Source organism: Cydia amplana, chromosome 12 (genome assembly GCF_948474715.1).
Source record: "Cydia amplana chromosome 12, ilCydAmpl1.1, whole genome shotgun sequence".
In the NCBI taxonomy this organism is placed as follows: Eukaryota; Metazoa; Arthropoda; class Insecta; order Lepidoptera; family Tortricidae; genus Cydia; species Cydia amplana.
This window is the reverse complement of record NC_086080.1, coordinates 10,640,726-10,662,141: the sequence shown is the minus strand read 5'-3', so window position 1 is coordinate 10,662,141 and position 21,416 is coordinate 10,640,726. Positions and strand designations below refer to the sequence as shown.

At 39.5% G+C, this 21,416-nt stretch overlaps 1 protein-coding gene across 1 annotated transcript in view; it reads right to left on the bottom strand.

Moving 5' to 3' along the window:
• The window catches only part of LOC134652993 (clustered mitochondria protein homolog), a 44,999-nt gene that overhangs the window by 11,642 nt on the left and 11,941 nt on the right, over positions 1–21,416 (bottom strand). The window contains exons 2-14 of the mRNA XM_063508266.1: positions 15,028–15,219; positions 13,791–14,440; positions 13,461–13,622; positions 12,620–12,773; positions 11,530–11,663; positions 10,669–10,805; positions 8,542–8,710; positions 7,016–7,076; positions 5,412–5,548; positions 4,583–4,777; positions 2,582–2,794; positions 1,171–1,345; positions 577–682 (exon numbers count right to left, since the gene is read on the bottom strand). Coding sequence (XP_063364336.1) covers positions 577–682; positions 1,171–1,345; positions 2,582–2,794; positions 4,583–4,777; positions 5,412–5,548; positions 7,016–7,076; positions 8,542–8,710; positions 10,669–10,805; positions 11,530–11,663; positions 12,620–12,773; positions 13,461–13,622; positions 13,791–14,440; positions 15,028–15,219 — 2,485 coding nt within the window. The remainder of the gene's footprint in view (positions 1–576; positions 683–1,170; positions 1,346–2,581; positions 2,795–4,582; positions 4,778–5,411; positions 5,549–7,015; positions 7,077–8,541; positions 8,711–10,668; positions 10,806–11,529; positions 11,664–12,619; positions 12,774–13,460; positions 13,623–13,790; positions 14,441–15,027; positions 15,220–21,416) is intronic.

Here is a 21,416-nt window from a genome sequence, read left to right as displayed (position 1 = left end):
AGCCTGTAACAGACTATCGCACCGCACCGCGACCTTGGAGTGTCGCACCCATAAGTGAGAGCGAGAAAGAGATATCTGTTTCTCGCTCTCACTTATGGGTGCGACGCTCCAAGGTCGCGGTGCGGTGCGATAGTCTGTTATAGGCTTTATAATAATAAGTGCTGATCATCTGTTTGGCTGTTTAAGGGACCTATGCCTTCATTTGATATGGCCATTTAAAGTTTTAAAAAGTTTGGAACTCGTTAAATAATGGAATTTGTATGCGACATTGCAGTCCCGAAATCGAGACTGCAATGTTTTTAACTTTTTAATTTTTTGAATGACCATAAACTACGCACTTCGCGACCTATTTTTTAACCGGCAACGTCGACTTTGCCGTCCATTTTTGAGAAAAATTATGTTAAATTCATTCAAACTTCATTACAAAAGTCTAAAGACTTTTGTCTAAAGACAGAAAAGAGCAAACAATATGCTCAATTGTCTTCAACAGATAAATAAAAACAAAATTTACGTAACTATTTGTACTCATAAAGGACAAAAACAAAACTTCCAGGATTAAACGAAAAGCATACTTACTCAACGAAACTATCAACTAATTCCTGCCTAAGGCAACACAACTTGTGCTTGTGGATAATAGGGAAGCCCATAGCTTTGATGTCTTCTCTTAGCTCGTCGTCTTCAACTGGAAAACAAAAAGATTTATTAATTAAAATATTAATAATAACATGGTACGAAATGAGTCATTTTTGGAAGTGGGCTACATTGTTTGTTATCAGCATGGGGAAGGTAGTTTCAAAAATAGTCTGGCAAACTTAATTTGTCAGAAAATAAGAACAAAAAAATATTACCTAAAGTATAGGCTATACTCATTCCTTTTTTGGGTGCTAGTACTAGAGCAGCGGTCGGCAACCTTTTAGCAGCCAAGGGCCACATAGTAGTTAACGAAGTTGACGCGGGCCATACCATTGTTAATAATTATGTCTTTATCAGACATTGTCGTTTGTCAATATTACATACAAAATATCCAGGGACGCTCGCGGGCCACAAGTGACAGGTAAACGGGCCGCAAGTTGCCGACCGCTGTACTAGAGTAAAACAAATACAGTATGATTCTGTCTATATTTGAAATGTAGAAATCTATGCTGAATGAGAATGAACCTTATTACGTACGCTGTAAGAAGTTGACGTCGGGCGGGAAGGTGCGCAGCAGGTCGAGGATGTAGTGGCGGCCGTCGTTGCCAATAATGCCCTTGCACTCGACGCTCGAGCACAGTTCGACGGTCTCGCCGTTGGCGCTGGTTACGGAGTGCGGCATTATCTTCAGCTGTTGGCCGGCTTTGCTGAGCTGTACGCACAAAATAAGACTGTTATGTTTATAAGTTACAGAGGTTTGACCATAATAGACTCGCGTTTCAGGCAACAAACGTGCTCAAAACACCCAAGGAGACAGAGCAATGTGTATTAACAGCCATTATTGGCATTAAAAAAAAACTGTATTCGATTATAGTCCGTTTTTTTAGCATTAGAAAGAAGGTAAGTGACGTGTCATTTTATTAAAAACACCCTTTAAAAAAGGTCACAGAAAATATGTAACAATTATAAATCATATACGATTATTTAAGATTTTTTGCTTTAATTAGTAATACATGATGTATAAACTATTTTTTAAAGCATTTTTCAATCATTTTCAATAAAAAGACGCGTCAAGATTGTTTACCTTTTTTCTAATGCTAAAAAACGAACTATAACGAAGATTTAAGATAATTATTAATTATGGTAAACCTTGTAATTAATGGAAGAGCGGACCTTCTGGCACAAGTATTGTTTACTTAAAAGAAGGTTCCTGTTTTGGTCCTAGTTAAAACTTATTGTGTAACCAATAAATCATGTTTCATTTTAATTTTTTTTCATACTGTGCGGCATTTTTGTATCTTAAAATAAAAATGGAATAAACGATTTATATGAGTATCGCAGCCCGATCTGGACATTTTAGCGCCAGATTTACTTGATAAAGTACCTCAAGTATTCAATATTTAACACTGAAATATAAAATCTAAATTAATCTATTAAAATACATACCAAAATGTTTGTTTAGTTATAAGTACGTCCTCTGTTTTATAAGCTATGATACTGACTAGTTGTTATCGCTATGCACTATTCTGATCGCCTGCCGAGCGCGGGCAAGTTAATGGCGCGCCTGAGCTAGCTTAGTAACCATGATCTCTAATTACACATAGTCGCTACCCATCCCGTGATCTGCAGTTCTGGTTAGCCTGAGACCTCGCGCCTCCGCTCGCGCAGCTGATTAAACTAATCTAATGTGCTCGCGTACTTACTTGTGTAAGTCGCTGCGGGCAAAATAAAAAAAAATGTCTACCTACCGACATATATATTTTCTTGTCTATATTTTGCAAACACTTAATAAATTTGCACATAATAATATTAATATTATATAAGTAATAAAAATGTACTCGTCAAGATAATTAACTCTTACTTCTTAGTATAAGTAATGTTAACTCATGTAAGTGAATTGTAATATTCTTATGAGTAATAAAATTCTTTAAACCTCAAGTGCACTCACCAGCTCCATATACTTGGGGTGCGAGAGCACGGTGGTGCCGAAGTCGATGCTGCCGTAAACGACGCTCTGCTCCTGCTCCTTCTCGAGGATGCCCGGGATGATGGACTGCGCGGTGACGCGGTAGCCGCGGTAGTCCACCACGACCGTGCCGAGCGTGTGCAGCCCGGGGGTGTCCACGGCGCTGTACACGCGGACCCCTTGGAGGTCGTTGCGCTGTCAAATATTACACGATCTTAACACTTTAAACTCTCGCGTTTTGTACACATATTTAATTACACAAACGGGTCTAACGCGATATAATTTCATTGTTTTTACCTTTAATTCCGACGTTTCAGCTGAGTTGCACCAGCTGTGGTCACGGAAAGACTGACGTCTCAACAAATGTCAACGGAGATATTAATAAAACACCACTAAACTACCCGAAATTAGTTAATAAAAATGTTCGGGGTAGACAAATAAATTGCAGCTACCCGTCAAAGTTTAATGTTTATTGTCCACGGCACGACACACAACACTCACAGTATCCGCACACTGGTCCGAAGATATATCCGCTGGTTTCAACATTTTTATTAACTAATTTCGGGTAGTTTAGTGGTGTTTTATTAATATCTTCGTTGACATTTGTTGAGACGTCAGTCTTTCCGTGACCACAGCTGGTGCAACTCAGCTGAAACGTCGGAATTAAAGGTAAAAACAATGAAATTATATCGCGTTAGACCCGTTTGTGTAATTAAATATACACGATCTTAGTTCTAGCAGGCGTGGCTCACTCCACGATTTCGTCATGTCGCAACAAGTACCTACAAGTACATCCGTCCCACACCTATTTTGGTGGCTAGCCATAGGTCGCGCGGCTAGCGGCCATATCTGTCGTAATCGTAACGCGTTTTGTTAGAGAGTGAATCTTCGGTATCTAGTGATATTATTTATTCTGTGGTTCTGGATAAACTATGCGTCATGAAAGCGATTTAACCCTTCAAGGGTTTAGATTGATAAAAATCCACAAGCCTCATTGCTATTTCATAGTCCTAAAAATTCTACATAAGAAAAAATACAAAAAGATGATGTTAATGGTTAATGGATGGTACTTTTTTCCTTACAGCACAGATTGCGCCCTATAAAGGGATGGGATAAGGGGGTTCATCGGAGTGTTTACAGTGGCAGAATAGAATCCAAAGCATTTGAGTAAAGCCCCAGAACAAACTTAGTTGCAAAGTGCAAGGACCCTAGTGGGTTCTATCCGGGAACTATCCATACGCCCCAAGTAGCATCAACATCAAACTTCTCGCCGGGGTTGATGGCCATCGTTCTACCGCTGGGTAGTTACTTTGGAGCTTAATCTAATTAACTTAAAGTTGACATTGCTTTATTGTCACTCACCGGCGCGACGAAGGCGGCCGCATCTCCTCCCAAGTCCTTATAGTGGTCGCGCACATCGAAGCCGAGCGACAAGAAGATGTTGTTCCAAATGAACATCTGCATTTTGGGTTCCTCGCCGGGGTTGATGGCCATCGTTCTACCGCTGCTGAGTAGTTACTTTGGAGCTTATTCTAATTAACTTAAAGTTGACACTGCTTTGGCACTCACCGGCGCGACAAAGGCGGCCGCATCTCCTCCCAAGTCCTTATAGTGGTCGCGCACATCGAAGCCGAGCGACAAGAAGATGTTGTTCCAAATGAACATCTGCATTTTGGGCTCCTCGCCGGGGTTGATGGCCATCGTTCTACCGCTGCTGGGTAGTTACTTTGGAGCTTAATCTAATTAACTTAAAGTTGACATTGCTTTGTCACTCACCGGCGAGACGAAGGCGGCCGCATCTCCTCCCAAGTCCTTGTAGTGGTCGCGCACATCGAAGCCGAGCGAGAAGATGTTGTTCCAAATGAACATCTGCATTTTGGGTTCCTCGCCGGGGTTGATGGCCATCGTTCTACCGCTGCTGGGTAGTTACTTTGGGGCTTATTCTAATAATTAACATAAAGTTGACATTGCTTTGGCACTCACCGGCGCGACGAAGGCGGCCGCATCTCCCCCCAAGTCCTTGTAGTGGTCGCGCACATCGAAGCCGAGCGAAAAGAAGATGTTGTTCCAAATGAACATCTGCATTTTGGGTTCCTCGCCGGGGTTGATGGCCATCACGTTTCCGTCCACGACCGCCATGGCGCCGCGCGTCGCCGCCGCCACGAAGTCGCTGTGAACCTGGGGTAAATAAGTATAGGTATTCGTTTTCTGGGCAAGTAACAGGAATTAAAGATTTCCATTTTTGAATATTCCATTTAGGAATTTTTAAGTAATTCCCACACGATTACCAGTTCGCCGGACGATATCAGCCTGTCAGTTAAATGCAAAAGGTGACAGTTCCGAATCCGAACAACTGATACAACCTTAAGAAAATATTTCGTCCGCACGTCACAAGTATACAGTCAAAATCATTGGACCTGGACGCATTGCAGCTTTTATACCAAATATTCCTAAACCTAAAATAACCTAGAGAAAATAAATTGTTGAAGCGTCACAAGCAAAAACGCATATTTTTATCATTTCCCTTTCCATTCTCGTACTTGCAATCTAATGCTCACCGCTATCTAAGAAAAAATTCTAGCTTTATAAGGGGTGCTCTTTTCACATTAAGTTGGATTAGCTGGAGTAATGACCAGGAATGTAAAAAAATAGGAAAATATACTTGGTCAACCAGATCTTGACAGTAGAAAAAGGCGGCAAATTTGACAAATGTAGGCGCGAAGGGATATCGTCCCATAGAAAATTTGAAATTCGCGCCTTTTTTTACTGACAAGATTTGGTTGACCAGCTATATCGTATATTGTGTGGTTACCTTAAAGATAGCCCTCTCTCGGAGTAGCCGCTCGGGCAGCGTGGCGCGCGGCAGCTCGCGAGTGGTCTGCAGCTCCTCGTTCCAGTCGCGCGTCTGCCCCGGGATGTGTTCCTCATAGCCGAGCTTTGACGAAAATGCTGTGGAAGATAATTTTTATTACTCAAACATCAGATATAAAGACTGATTTAAACTTTCACGATTTTTAAACATTATTAAATTATACAACGGGACTTAATCGCGTATCTAAGTTTTAAGATTTACCTCCGACGTTTCGAGGACGGCGTTGTCCCCGTGGTCAATCGGGACGAGGGTTTCAAGATCTCATCCACATGGAATCCAGTCATTAGTAAATGTAAGCGTAAACGAATATCGACAGTCGATAAATCGAATATCGTTAGTGTTGTGTGTCGACAGAGTGACATCCCTAGTGCGCAAAACGTTCAAGCGGATAAACAAGACCAAGTGCGGGTAGTTCGAAAAACTCGCGCGGTTAGACGATGCTGATGTCAACTTAAGCCAGTCTTCTCCGAGACCACGGGGACAACGCCGTCCTCGAAACGTCGGAGGTAAATCTTAAAACTTAGATACGCGATTAAGTCCCGTTGTATAATTTAATAATCAGATATAAAGGTTGCGCGACTCCTTGTCGCAGAAGTATTTAACACTATTAGTACATAGTGATGGTTGGACTTTTATCGCTATCGTGTCACTCGGCGACATACTTCGAATCCGTCTAAGCTATCTTTACACCGACTCGAATAGAACAAAGTGAGACAGTGTCATTATAAACATCATATTTTCATAGAAAATTGACATTAAGGAAGATATTCTCACAACTTTGGCAACTTTGTTATTGCAAATTATGCTATGAAGAGTGAGCTTTGTCCAAATGGTATTATAGTTACCGGTAATATGCAGTACTTCAAGTTCTTGTGACTAACGTTTGGGGTAAGTAAGTAACTTGTTTTTCAAATGACCTACTTCGCAAAAATTTACATCTAAGTATTTTGTCTAAATTTGGACCTGCTATATACGATAAAGTTTCACCTTGAAATGTTAATAGTTATAAATAAAGTTGTCACTATTAGTACCTTTTACTCAAATCATATGTGATATAACAAGCAATACTATGGGGAAAGAACCAAAGCTTGAATCATCAAACCACGAACATACCTTTGTGGTAAAAGGAAATAACAATACTCGTATCACATAAATACCTACCAAATGGAAAGTCCCGCGTTAGAAATTCCTTAAATACGTTTATCGTGTGTATTGTATGACATTCATAAATAGACGTCTCAATCGGATACTAAATGGTTAATGAAAAATTGTTTGCAAATTTGCATGAAACACTTTTTTTCTCTGTATTTATGACTAGAAATGTTATTTCAATTCATATTGCGATGCAACTCATTACTTGAGAGTACATATTAATACCACCCGTAAATGACGTAAACATGTATCATGTTGGAATACATTATGATTGACAGTATAATTAAAGCACTCAGTCACTCGGTAACAACACTCAACTAACCTACTGTGTACCTTAAGCCCTTGCAAATAAGGTTCATGAAATATCAATGAACAGTGGATGTGATACTTACTGTCTTCTGCGCGTATCGCGTCCACTGTGTGGTCGAGCATAGGCGACGCCCATTGATACACCTGAAAAGATAAGGCGGATCAGATGCAAGTGTCATTGCACCGTTGAAATACAATGCTGAATAAGATATGCACCATTCTTCGGTGTTTTATGCCCGGTTTGTCGTGCAAATATTATCGCATAGCAATAGCAGATAAGAGTGGCTATTGAGGATTGTGCCATGATGACCACATCACCAGATAGTTATCACTACATAGTATAAAACAAAGTCGCTTCCCGCTGTCTGTCTGTCTGTATGTATGCTTAGATCTTTAAAACTACGCAACGGATTATGATGCGGTTTTTTTTAAATAGATAGAGTAATTCAAGAGGAAGGTTTATATATAATTTGTTAACCCGAGCGAAGCCGGGGCGGATCGCTAGTTATATTATATAGCGAATAACCTTGGTACCTCTAAATGATTTAATTATCTATGCAGTCACTTCTATAAGTTACACTGCAACCGCAAGTATTCCGCGACAGAGTGTCGGCGGGCAAGAGACTTTCATGGCGTTATTCATATAAACGTGTAACAGGCCTGTAAGAATCGTTTGTCTTTATCTGTCATTTTGACTTATGTATTTGTAAGAAAGGGATAAAACATAATTTAACTAAATCAGATCCATAAAGTTTTATGAATAAGGGGTTCAGACTGTATTTATCAGTAAGCGACCAAGACATGTTGATAGGTTTTTAGAAGTCAATAAACCAATGCAAAAAACAAGCCTATTGTGTTATTTATATAGGTAACACATCAAAACGTTATCTTTTTAGTGTACCGCACAAACTTTGTTAAACTAATAAAGATTAACCTACCCTACAGCCACAATGTAAGCTAAAAATAAATCAATCAACCCATAAACTTATGACGTACATTTTAAATACTCTTTCCTTTCCGTCATTTCAGGCGTGGCTCACTCCGCTATTTCGTCGCTTTGCTACAGGTAGCTAAAAGTACATCCGTTCCACACCAATTTTGGTGGCTAGCCATAAGCCGCGCGTGGCGCTGTCGCCACCTAGCGGCCATATCTGTGCTGATCGTAACAGTCGCGTTTTGTTAAGAGCGAGTCTTCTGTACCTAGTACTATTATTTATTCTGTGGTCATTTTGACATTTATCTTTATTAGAAAGAGACGAAATTGTCCAGAGTTGTTCTATTTTAAGAACAAAAGCTATTTTTGAGTTTTAATCGTTCAATAGGGTTATTCCCACTAGTTACCACCAAGATGTTACCAGTGGTAACTACTGGGAATTTTTTTCCCACCTTTTACCACTGGTAACTACTGGGAAAAATTATTCCCAGTAGTTACCACCAACTCGGTTTAGTGGTAACTACTGGGAATCTTTATTCCCAGTAGTTACCACCAAAATTTTGTTAGAGTTAAATACTAATAAAAACAGTGGTAAAAGGTGGGAAAAAAAATCCCAGTAGTTACCACTGGTAACAACTTGGTGGTAACTAGTGGGAATAACCCGTTCAATATTACCTGGTAGGGTGTCGCGACCCTCTCGAAGGGGTGTTTCTGCATGCGTTTCTTCTGGACCAGAGCGAAGTTGCGCTTGAAAGCGGGCGACACGATGCTCAGCAGCTCGATGAGGGAGTGGCACAGCAGGGACGGGGTGCAGGGGCGGGGGTTGAACACTTCCTCGGTGGACCTGGGGCGAAAAAAAAAGGGTTTTTTTTTTAAACTTTGATGATGAATAGAATGGCAAACTTATAATATAATATAGCATGGCATTGTTACGAGTATTCGAGAACCCCTTATGCAAATTCTGTGTAAGGTCAGGCGTGGCTCACTCCGCGATTTCGTCGCTTTGCTACAGGTAGCTAAAAGTACATCCGTTCCGCCCCAATTTTGGAGAAAGCCATAAGCCGCGCGTGGCGCTGTCGCCACCTAGCGGCCATATCTGTGCTGATCGTAACAGACGCGTTTTGTTAGAGAGTGAGTCTTCTGTACCTAGTACTATTATTTATTCTGTGGTAAGGTAAAAAAAGAAAACAGGCGGAAGCCGTAATTTTTTTTTCATGCCAAAAAAAATCTCTTTTTCTTGACTCCCGCGCCATGGAAAAGGTTTAACAATGCATATGGGGTTCACTTTTATTAAAAGTCAAATTGGTATGAACTTATCTCAATATTTTTTTCTTGATCGAGTTAACACCTATTTTTTCTGTGTCAATTGTCAATTTGATTTGATGAATGTACTTTTCCCAGAATGGTTTAGGTACTTTAAAAGTACCTAACTTAGAAGTGAAGCTATGTAATTTGTATTGCACCAAACAAATAGGAAGAAACCGTGAAACAATATTAACTATGCATGGCAAATAATATCTTATCACTTTTAACGTTTCATATATATTTTATGATAGCAAGGCCAAATTACGTCAACATACTCCGAAGAGGGTACAAAGGTAAATCACGGATAATAGTATAGGAAATTTGCAGTGGAATATAAACGTGTATTAAATATTTAAACACGAAACTAATCAGAGAGGCATGGTCGAAGACGCTTTTGATTTTGACTCGATGTAAATGACATTTACGAGTAAGTATGCAAAAAACGAACAATGCATCAGTCACGCAAGGGGGCGTGATTTCCTCATATTTCATTGCCGTTTTATCTCCTACATAATGAGAAATTATTTGAAGTAGTAATTCCTCAAAATCCAAACCATCAAATTGATATTTTTGGCTAGTTAACATGCTATTTTACAAAAAAAAAAGCGGCCAAGTGCGAGTCGGACTCGCCCATGAAGGGTTCCGTATTTAGGCGATTTATGACGTATAAAAGAAAAACTACTTACTAGATCTCGTTCAAACCAATTTTCGGTGGAAGTTTACATGGTAATGTACATCATATATTTTTTTTAGTTTTATCATTCTCTTATTTTAGAAGTTACAGGGGGGGGGGGGGACACACATTTTACCACTTTGGAAGTGTCTCTCGCGCAAACTATTCAGTTTAGAAAAAAATGATATTAGAAACCTCAATATCATTTTTGAAGACCTATCCATAGATACCCCACACGTATGGGTTTGATGAAAAAAAAAATTTGAGTTTCAGTTCGAAGTATGGGGAACCCCAAAAATTTATTGTTTTTTTTTCTATTTTTGTGTGAAAATCTTAATGCGGTTCACAGAATACATCTACTTACCAAGTTTCAACAGTATAGTTCTTATAGTTTCGGAGAAAAGTGGCTGTGACATACGGACGGACAGACGGACAGACGGACAGACAGACAGACATGACGAATCTATAAGGGTTCCGTTTTTTGCCATTTGGCTACGGAACCCTAAAAAGAGCTGTGAATGCTGCAATTACTTTGCGCAAGCTAGCAACTATATCTACCTAACACCCATAAGCACAGGGCGGACACGCCATACATCAAAAATGATTTGCGTTTATATGTGTGCGCGGCACGTCTGTACACGCGTCATTGAGTTTCTGACGGAATCCTGACGGAATCTCAGTAGAGCGACTTACGCACACATTCATGTCGCGGCTTGTCGCGGGCGAGGTAATCCGAATCGGGGCGGGGCGGTGCGTGTCCGTTCTGTATGATAATACTATTACTTATTCTGTACCATAAGTTAATAGAGGATAGAAATACTAACTGATTGAGGTAGAATCCGCGAGGGCACGCCGTGATATGGAAGTGGCGGTCCTCTAGAGTGACGACGTGCAGGTACAGCAGGTCGCCGCACATCTTGCGCGGGCCCGGCGGCGGGTTCCAACCAGAAGTCGTCAGCACCTGTTCGATGACAGGACCAATTTGATGCTTTTGTTGGTATAGATAAGGTATATTTTTCCGCAACCAAAACATTAATTCGTGTAAGGCCTGAGTGGACGCTCGAGTTGGGCGTGCAGCGGGGCGGGGCGTGCGGCGTGCATGTTAAACAAATGCAAGCGCATAGGAGCGGCCTTAGTGCACGCTGCTCGAATTACTTGTGAGCCCGACGCCACGCTGCACGCCCCGCCGAACGCTCCGCTTCGAGCGTCCACTAAGGCCTTACACTTACGGTTCACTTGTGGCCGTAGAGTTTTGGTTGTCATCCATCTGACAAAATGGATGCTGAATGTACAGATATCCTGTTACTCCTGATATTCTGATTGCCTGTTGCCCGATGACAAGTCACAACACTAATTTAATAACAAACACACTAATGCATTGCAAATACCTAATTTATATGCATTAGGAATATTTTAGCGCAACGCGGCGAGATCTTAAATCGTTAGATGAAAACCAAAATTCACCAATTGCAAAAAGAAAGTTAAACGAAAATCGACCTAGTTTTGTTACTAGTACGGTTCACTATGGTTGTTGAAAAAGAACTATAGTGTAGTTATAGTTATGGTTGTTCTGAGTTTTGGTTTTCACTTGCCTGTTATCCCCTAAATTACACATTATATACAAATATGCCCAAATAACTATAACGTTTTTTCACGAAATATTTAAGTACTTGTAGAGGGCATACCTTCAAACATTGGGGAGCTTTGTTTTCCTTGGTCAGCCCCGGATGCAAGGGCAACAATGGCCGCTCTGTACTGCCAGGCATTATGTAGTCGGGCGGCGTGCAGTCCACGCTCTCTGGGCGAGATTTCTTCTTTTCTGAACGAAGCAACAAGCAGAAATATTACGATAGGACGTACGTAGGTTCAATTTCAGAGAGACATATGTACAAACTTGTCCCTGCTATAGGTAGGCATGGCACAGGCAAGCATTTGAAGTTATTTAAACTCTAACCCACTAAAAACCCACGACAAAATGAAAACAGCGCCATCAAAGAACCATCACACATACAATACTAGACAACACTTTCATTTAAAAATGCACTTAAATCGGTTCGTCTATTGGGGAGCTACGCCGTCACACCTGTATTTTCCCGTTGAGGGCTAAGAAGATTAAGAGTTGTGCAGGTCGCGCGTCTGACGTAAGTATACGTGACGTAAAGTGTCATTCAATAGAACTTGCTAACTATGTAAACAAACCGCCATACTAAAATTGACACTGAATGTCAAATTACTAGTAACTTTTGTTTACATAGTTAGCAAGTTCTATTGAATGACACTTTACGTAACAATAGGTATATAAAGTGTCATTCTATGGAACTTGCTAACTATAACACTGATTTAAACTTTCACGATTTTTACACATTATTAAATTGTAAAACGTAGTGCGCAAAACGTTCAAGCTGATAAACAAGACCAAGTGCGGGTAGTTCGAAAAACTCGCGCGGTTAGAAGATGCTGATGTCAACTTAAGCCAGTCTTCTCCGAGACCACGGGGACAACGCCGTCCTCGAAACGTCGGAGGTAAATCTTAAAACTTAGATACGCGATTAAGTCCCGGTGTACAATTTAATAACTTGCTAACTATGTAAACAAAAGTCACTAATTGACACTTAGAGACAATTTTAATATGGCGGATTGTTTACATAGAGTGCGGAAAGAGAAGAGTTGTGGAATGTATGGCGCCCGATACATTCCACGACTCTTCTCTTTCCGAAAAGACTCTAGCAAGTTCCATAGAATGACACTTTAGAAGAGAATGGTATAAATTCTTACCTAGAATGTCGCCCTGGGTGATAACATTGAGGAAGGCAAGCGAGCTGCACTCTTGGCCGGCGTAGGCATCGGTGTAGTCTATCGACTTGAGCAGGTCGCGCACGTGACGCACGTGGATGCGAGCCTCCCGCATCGTGTACGGCTCTTCTACCACCTGTGACATACGATACCCTCAATATTTTGCAACAGGTAAATGGGTGGATCAACTATTTCTTGTTGTTATTCTGTCCGGTCAGCCAGGAGACACTAGTAGCATAGTTAGAAGACATTGTACACCACCTTCTGACACGCTTGGTAGACAACCCTCAATGGAAAGGGTTTATAAGTATCACAAAAAAGCGTGTTTGGTGAATTTGAATGCCTAAAAATCAGGTTTTAAAGAGTTACCCAGGAGAATGTAACCATGGCAACGAGTGACAAGAAAAAGGTGGTTCACCCAAATAACCTCGTGAGGCCCAGCGTACAAAATGCTGTACATATTCCAGCATTTATTTGAAACTGTATTGAATTATAAGCCTTCCGAATTCAAATATAAAACAGTTGCTTCTGGATCTGTGGAGGATAAGACATCTAAAGACTTGTAAAACTATGCATTTAACTGACAGGTCGATATCGTTTGGCGGACTGATCGTCAGTGGGCCCCTTTAAATCACGCCCTTCACCCTTCTTGCAACCGTTTTCGTCCGAAACAATCGAATGCCAGCATAGCTACTACCTATACTATTGCAAAATGTCGACATGTACAATGCTTCCAAATGATTCAATACCGTATGGAGTACTCAAAGGAACAAAATTTCAACAAAGTCGAGAAAAAACATTTTTGTGTCTTAAAAATACGTACTTTGATAACAGATCCTTCCTTTAATCCCTCAATATTCTTCAATTCCGCGAAGTTATCCAGGGTGACGCCGTCGAGTTGCAGAGAGAAACAGGTTCTGTGACAGGTGTCTTCGCGATCCATCAAAACCTGATGGATTTCTTGCACGAGCTCCATACTCAATACCTAAAATTGTAAGTAAATATTAAATATATGGAAATGTAAGAGGCAGGCTAGTCACTTAATGAATTATGTTCATTGATGTCATTGTCATCTTTTTACGCTATTAGCAAACACTGCAAGTGACGAGTGCCCAAATAATAAATTCTTATTACATGAAATTTTAAGTTATACCTGAATATCTAATGGTTCCGCTCCAGGGCTAACAATTTTAACAGTGAATCCCATGTCTTGAATGAAAACCACCTCAGCATCTCTCTTTTTGTCATCACCATCTTCACTGGGCGTCGACTCCCTATCTTTATCTCCATTAACGACTTTATTACATTCACCGTTAACTTTTTCTGTTGCATCCTCTGCCTTTGAATCTTCTTCTTTCTTATCCGTTACGATAACAGTCACTTTCTTTTCAGACTCACTATTGTCAGCTGCCGCCTTAGTCTTTTTGCTCTCTTTTTTCTTATCAGATACCCTACTTTCAGAGTTTTTCTTCGGACAAACCTTCGGTAATACGACATCATGACCCTCGTCAGACTTGCTGGACTTCGAATCGTCTGAATCACTATTAATTCCATTAGAAACTACTTTAGCATTATCACTACTACTACTAATATCACAATCTGAATTTTCTTTTTTAGCATCGCCATTAACAATGGTCTCGTGCGATTGATTTGTTCCATTTACAATTTGCTCTTTGGTGTGTGACTTATCTTCTTTAACATCACTGTCGCTAGGTATCCGTTCTACCCCGTTCAGCTTTGAATTGGATTTACTGGAATTCGTTTGTGTCTTTTCGTTATTGATTTTTGATTTTTGTGTGGTTTCTATAAAAATAAAGAATGTTAATTATAAATTAGTAATTATAGACCGAAATATTTTTTGTCATCTTACAAATATTGGTTATAAGCACTACCCCATCAAATACAAAGGACTATAAGAACTTCTTCTAATTCTGCTGCTTGTAATTCTGCTGTTGTAATCCAGTTCAACTAAGAAACCATAATAAGTGTACCTATAGATACAGGCCGACCAGACCAAGTGGTATTTGGGGACACCTCGTCAAATCAGTAGGCCATTTATCTTTGTTTAACAATGAATCGCACAATTTCTGAAGCTTTTGGCTAGGTTCTTAAGTGCGAAACACACGAAAGAAAGAAGCACGTTGTTTCTATTCATCCTCTACCCTATAGTTTATTTAGTGTAGCGTTTACATGGTGAACAATGTACACCTCCAAGAACTTTTTTACCGTAAGGCTTAGCACGCACTGCGGTTTTTTTCTTGCGGTTGCGGTCAGAATGTAGCAAGTTGCGTGCGTGCCCTTTAAAGAATGCCGTACGTTACATTTTTTGCGGTAGCGAAACCGCTTTTTAAAAACCGCAGTGCGTGCTAAGCCTAAGGGAACGAACATACCTGTGGGCATAGGGAACGGTGCCAAGTTGGTACCGGGGGAGGGTGGCTTGCGCGCGGCGGCCGCGTAGGACACGCGCGCGCTACCACCGCCCTCGTCGTCGGCGCGGCCGTTGGGCGTGCGCGCGTGCCCGTTGCTGCCTGCCGTCTTAACCGATATGTTCTTTTTCATCTTTGTGACCTCCACCTTGTCGGCTGTGGAAGATACATGTTATGTTAACAGTTTCCTTTCCAAGCAAAGCAACATTGAATAAAGTGAGACGTGTTTGACAAGAAAATTTCCTTCGAACAGATTGAACATAAAATCGCATAAGTATCATAAAAACATGGTCGAATTTAGCAAATACTTGTACAGTACTAGCGACCCGCCCCGGCTTCGCACGGGTTACACAAAAACAAATTATACACCTAAACATTTCTCAAGAATCATTCTATTGACCTATCAATTCTTTTCACCTATGAAAACCACATAAATCCGTTCAATAGATTCCGAGTTCATCGCGAACATACATACACACAAACTACAGACAGAGGCGGCGGGGAACTTTGTTTTATAAGGTGTACCAAGTGATGTAATGTTATTCGCGATATTGTGCAAGATAATGATTAATAGACAAGTTCAAGAGTTCAAAAGATAGACAGTTCACTGGGGGGCGTTGTCTGTTCTTCTATATAAACTACATTTGTGACACTAACTCGACAAGACAGTACAACGTATATAAAAATCAATAGTTTAATGTACATAACACTGTACACTATTGTACAAAAACACAGACTTATGCTAGCGCTCCCGGAGCTTACTCGGCTTACCGTAAACTCGCGTCGTAACATAGATAGTCGTTGCAGTTCTTTTAAAGACTATCGGTTTAGTTTTAAGCCTATATGTATAGTTTTGTTTTAAGTATCAAATAACCCTTCGCTTCGAATTTAGCAACATATTGTACCTAAAATTAAATATTTCTTGAAAGCATGTCGGCGCTTTTCAACCGTCAACTGTAATAATTTAGTCATTCTTCACCCTGTAAACGACAGCTGGCGACAACGTTATAGTCGTTCAAACATCAAAAGATATTGTCATATTTCAATTATATTCGTAAAATAACATACTATAATTCTAGGGCGAGGTATTTATAAGAGTTTATTTCTACTCGTAACCGCATATGTTTAAACACTGATGCCGGTTTTTTAGGCTACAAGGGCAATTCACGGCGTTAACAGAGCGCATCGCTAGCTAACCAGTATAAGAGTGATCTTCGAGAACGTTTCCGATCTTGAAACCGAAATATCGCCGATTGAGAAGTATTTTATTTAAGAATAAGGTACAAGAGCTTGGTTGTTATTCCAATAGCATGCGACAGCCGGCTAGCAATAGCTTGCAGAGAACCAGTGTAAGTATGATAAGTGATAACGCGTAGTTGTTACGGATTACATAGTTACATTTATACTAGTTTCCCGAGACGATTGTCAGTTAATCTATAGGAAGACCGGGTGTGTTGCGCGCATGCCCGGTCCCGTGACGGCGCACGTGGTCGCCGCTGGCGCAGCGCCAACTATCTCCAGCGGCGAGTCAATAATAGACGGCAACGGGATGCCGCCAACAATAGACGCCATCGACGACGAGTCTGCATCGCGACAGGGTAGTGCATCTGTTCTGAACTAATACTCATTTATTTTCCGTGGCTGTAAGGATACTATTGCACTAGCTACAGAATATACGAATACTTGACACTAACGGGTTTGCCGCTTCGACAAATATTGATGCTAGAAGACCTACATACGCGTTGTACAATCTTGTTTTGCGAATAAGTATTAGTGGTGAGGTTGAAGTATCATAGACAATAATGTTAACCTCTAGTTAGCCAAAAACCTACCGAAGCGCAAGAATTAATCGAAGCAGATTTTATATACTTTTGCATCTCTTTCTAAATAGACAACGATGACGTTAAAGCCCTTCCATCTGCATCGCAACATGCACTGTGCTCGCATCTGCAAAATTAACTACATACACGCAATCATCATTAATTTTCTACACCTAATAACTGAAATATTTAAACGAGGGAATACAATTTAATGCGATAAATTAATTCTTAAAAAGATGTTCATTTTTGGTAATTTTAAATAAAATGATTTCTATGTAAATCTCCATAATTACAAATACCTATTAACAAAAGAACCAAGCCGTCATCATATTTTTATTGTCACCATAACAATATTATCCGTCTATTGAAAAAAAAAACGACTTCAAGAAACGTTAAAGAACTAATGTTGATTATTGCTTCTCGGATTAATCAACAGGCGAAGTATGTACTTAAATATTATCTAGAACGAAACCATTCTTCTACTCCTACTATACATAGGTCGTGACGCTGAGCGATAAGGGAGACATACGACTAAGCAATCATAACAATTTATTGCTCTCAATAAAACACGACCTCAATATGGAACATTTTTAATGAACACTATCCCACCTTATTTACCTACCTAGAGCGGAAAAATCACATACTTGAGTGATGCCTGAGAAGACAAACTTTCATATCAACCTAAATGTTGGAGTTATCTATGTTCCCGTTACAAACGAGATAACAAATCGCGGCGCCAACGGCCCCTTCAGATATATGAAAACTTGTGAAATTTTCTGATAAATGCTCTTCGTTCTTGTAACATATTATCGCAGCTGTTTAAATTATTAGCCGTTAAATCTAGATAACAAATAGCAAGTTATTTAGAGTAGTTTAAAGGTTAAGGTTTAGGTAAAGGTTAATATAAACACTTGCGCTCATAATATAATTAACTTAAAACTTTCAGGTATTTAAAATAATGTAAACAAATAAAACGACGTGACTCAGCGATTTGGCATACTATAACAGGCACAAAATATCACAGATTCAGCCTCCAGTCATACTAACATTTTTGAACAGTTTGTAGAGATTAACTTTAAACCTTAATATCACGAGGAATCTTTTCCGCGTTTTATAAATCACGCTTGACACGATTTTCACACCACCGATATTTTAAGGTTTCCCATTTAACCGCGGGCTGGATTGGGCGGAGAAACCTTGGCGAGTGTGATTGGAGGGTTTGACGTCATAAAAAACATTGGGATTCAGAAAAATAAGAAGCATGTTGCTAGGGCGCCTATAAGCGGGCCGGAGCGCCGTCGATCAATGAATAATGCAAGGGACAACCAGCGTCAGCGACAGCGACTATCGCCGCATATTTAACCTTAGCTTACCGATTATTGTGTGATTTCTTCCCTTGACCTTACGTTTCCTTTTGAAACACTATCTGTACATCATTCCTTAGTTAGAAATGCACTTAAACGTTAGTAATTTTTAACTCAACATGAAAATTTTACTAAATTTGACACATGTAACCAAAACATTACGAATGACAATAAACATTGACAATTTTGACATAATTTAAGCTTTGTTTGATTTTAGACTTTAGAGGTGTTTGAAAAAGTTTACGCAGACTACCTATACTATTATTTTGCTTTAATTTATTCGCAAAAATGCGTCTACAAGTCTACAAGCACCTAAAACAAATCAGGGGGCTGCCCTAGAACTGAGTTTAAACAACGTGTAATATTTTGTTAGAGATCAGAGATCAAATTCAGGATAAGCATCACACGCCTATACATATGTAAATTCAAACCAAACAAAACAAGCGACCCAATGTAATGTAAATTAGGTAAATTTCTTATAGCAAAAAACAGGCGTGCGTGTCATATTCCTAATCCTAGCCTGAAAATCCCTTGAACCCGATAAAACTTGGTCGGAAACTGTAGTACGTACTACGTACAGTCAGCAGCAATAGTTGCTACGCGGGCGAGGTGTTCAAAATGATCTTTACGCGACTTTATTGTTAAGAGAAGAAGAGCGCGTCAAGGTAATTTTGAACACCTCGCCCGCTTAGCAACTTCTGCTGCTGACTGTACCTAGTCGCTTATGTCGATAGTCGACAAAGCCCTAAGCACTAAACAACATAATTCATCAGCGTTAAGTCAATGACAATTCGGTTTTGAATCAAACTTAAATTATCCAAGCATTTTTATGTATTCCAATGCTAATGCTACTTATGCTTGAAATATTGTGAGGTTACAAGTTTATAAGCTTGGCAGCTCGAAGCTATGGGTTTTGCTTCGTTATTATACGGGGTGTCGCGCCCAGACGGATTAAACGTGGGCCCATGACGTTAATATACAGGGTGGATTTTCTTTTTGGGTCAGTGAGGGCAGCTACCAGATCCCGTGCTGCTACGAGAAAACGGTCTTAGAAGACCTTCCCTCGATTTAAAATTAATGAAGATTGGCTTTTACAGATATTGTTTGGAAAAAACATACAGGGTGCGAGAAAAAGGTCATTTTTGACAACTTTTTTTTTTGATGCCAATCGATCCCATTCCTATTGTGGATCAAAAGCTTGTATGGAACTAAAAAAAAAATTCCGGCTAGAAAAGCCACACATCGAGGAAAACTTTTCCCATACAATTTGTATGAAAAAGAAAACTTTTATTTTTCACATGCTATTTTTCTATGCCAATTGATTCCATTCCTATCTAGTATCAATAGTTTCCTAGGGGTCAATTTACGGTAATGTACTAAAAAAAGCGGCCAAGTGCGAGTCGGACTCGCCCATGAAGGGTTCCGTATTTAGGCGATTTAAGACGTATAAAAAAAAACTACTTACTAGATCTCGTTCAAACCAATTTTCGGTGGAAGTTTACGTGGTAATGTACATCATATATTTTTTTTAGTTTTATCATTCTCTTATTTTAGAAGTTACAGGGGGGGGGGGACACACATTTTACCACTTTGGAAGTGTCTCTCGCGCAAACTATTCAGTTTAGAAAAAAATGATATTAGAAACCTCAATATCATTTTTGAAGACCTATCCATAGACACCCCACACGTATGGGTTTGATGAAAAAAAAATTTTTGAGTTTCAGTTCGAAGTATGGGGAACCCCAAAAATTTATTGTTTTTTTTTTCTATTTTTGTGTGAAAATCTTAATGCGGTTCACAGAACAGAATACATCTACTTACCAAGTTTCAACAGTATAGTTCTTATAGTTTCGGAGAAAAGTGGCTGTGACATACGGACGGACAGACAGACGGACAGACGGACAGACGGACAGACAGACAGACATGACGAATCTATAAGGGTTCCGTTTTTTGCCATTTGGCTACGGAACCCTAAAAACCACAAATTAAAGAAAACTTTTTCCATAGATTTACTATGGAGAAAACGTGAAATTTAATTCACAGTTTTCTATCTGGCCAATCAGTCCTGTTACATTTAAGAACCATAATACTGGATGAAGACATTGCTGTAGGACTGATGGGCGAGGTAGAAAATTGTGAATAAAATTTCACATTTTCTCCATAGTAAATGTATGGAGAAAGTTTTTATTAATTTATAGCTTTTTAGTACATTATCGTAAGTTGACCACTAGGAAACTATTGATACTGGATAGTAATGGAATCGATTGGCATACAAAAATAGCATGTGAAAAATAAAAGTTTTCATTTTCATACAAATTGTATGAGAAAAGTTTTCTTCGATTTGTGGCTTTTCTAGCCGGAAATATTTTTTTGCTTCCATACAAGCTTTTGATCCTTAATAGGAATGGGATCGATTGGCATAAAAAAAGTTTGTCAAAAATGACCTTTTTCTCGCACCCTGTATGTTTTTTCCAAAATCTGTAAAAGCCAATGTTCATTAATTTGAAATCGAGGGAAGGTCTTCTAAGACCGTTTTCTCGTAGCAGCACGGGATCTGGTAGCTGCCCTCACTGACCCAAAAAGAAAATCCACCCTGTATATGGAGTAGCAAGTAAGTAGGTAAGTAAATATTCTTTATTGCACCAAAAAGTAAAATAAAAAGGGTTATCAGAAAAACTATATTTGGGTAGCAACAGGTGTAATTTATGAGGCAATATAATAAACTTAAATTACCTAACACACGAAAACGAATAAAATATTGAATGAATTATCATTATTATGGCGCACCCAATACCCAATACGTAATGTTCGTACAAGTAAATAGAAATTGCAAATGATGTAAACAATTTTTACCTTCATTAGGTAGGTACCTCATAATCTCGAACTTTTTAAGGACAACCACGATTTTATCAAAATGCTAATACTTATAGGTACTTATTCTTTTTAATTATATAATTTTTTACTCAAAATATAATGTTAATTAGTATTTCAGAGAAAACAACCTCCGTAAAAATGTTATGTTATGTTATATGTCAAATGCTAACAAAATCTGAACTTCACTTTTTTAGATACATGTGCATGATCCCAGTCTCAGAATCATAGGCTTTCAGAGAGATCGAGCAATAAACAAGAGCGAAAAGGAGAAATCGGGAACTTACTTCAAACAGAC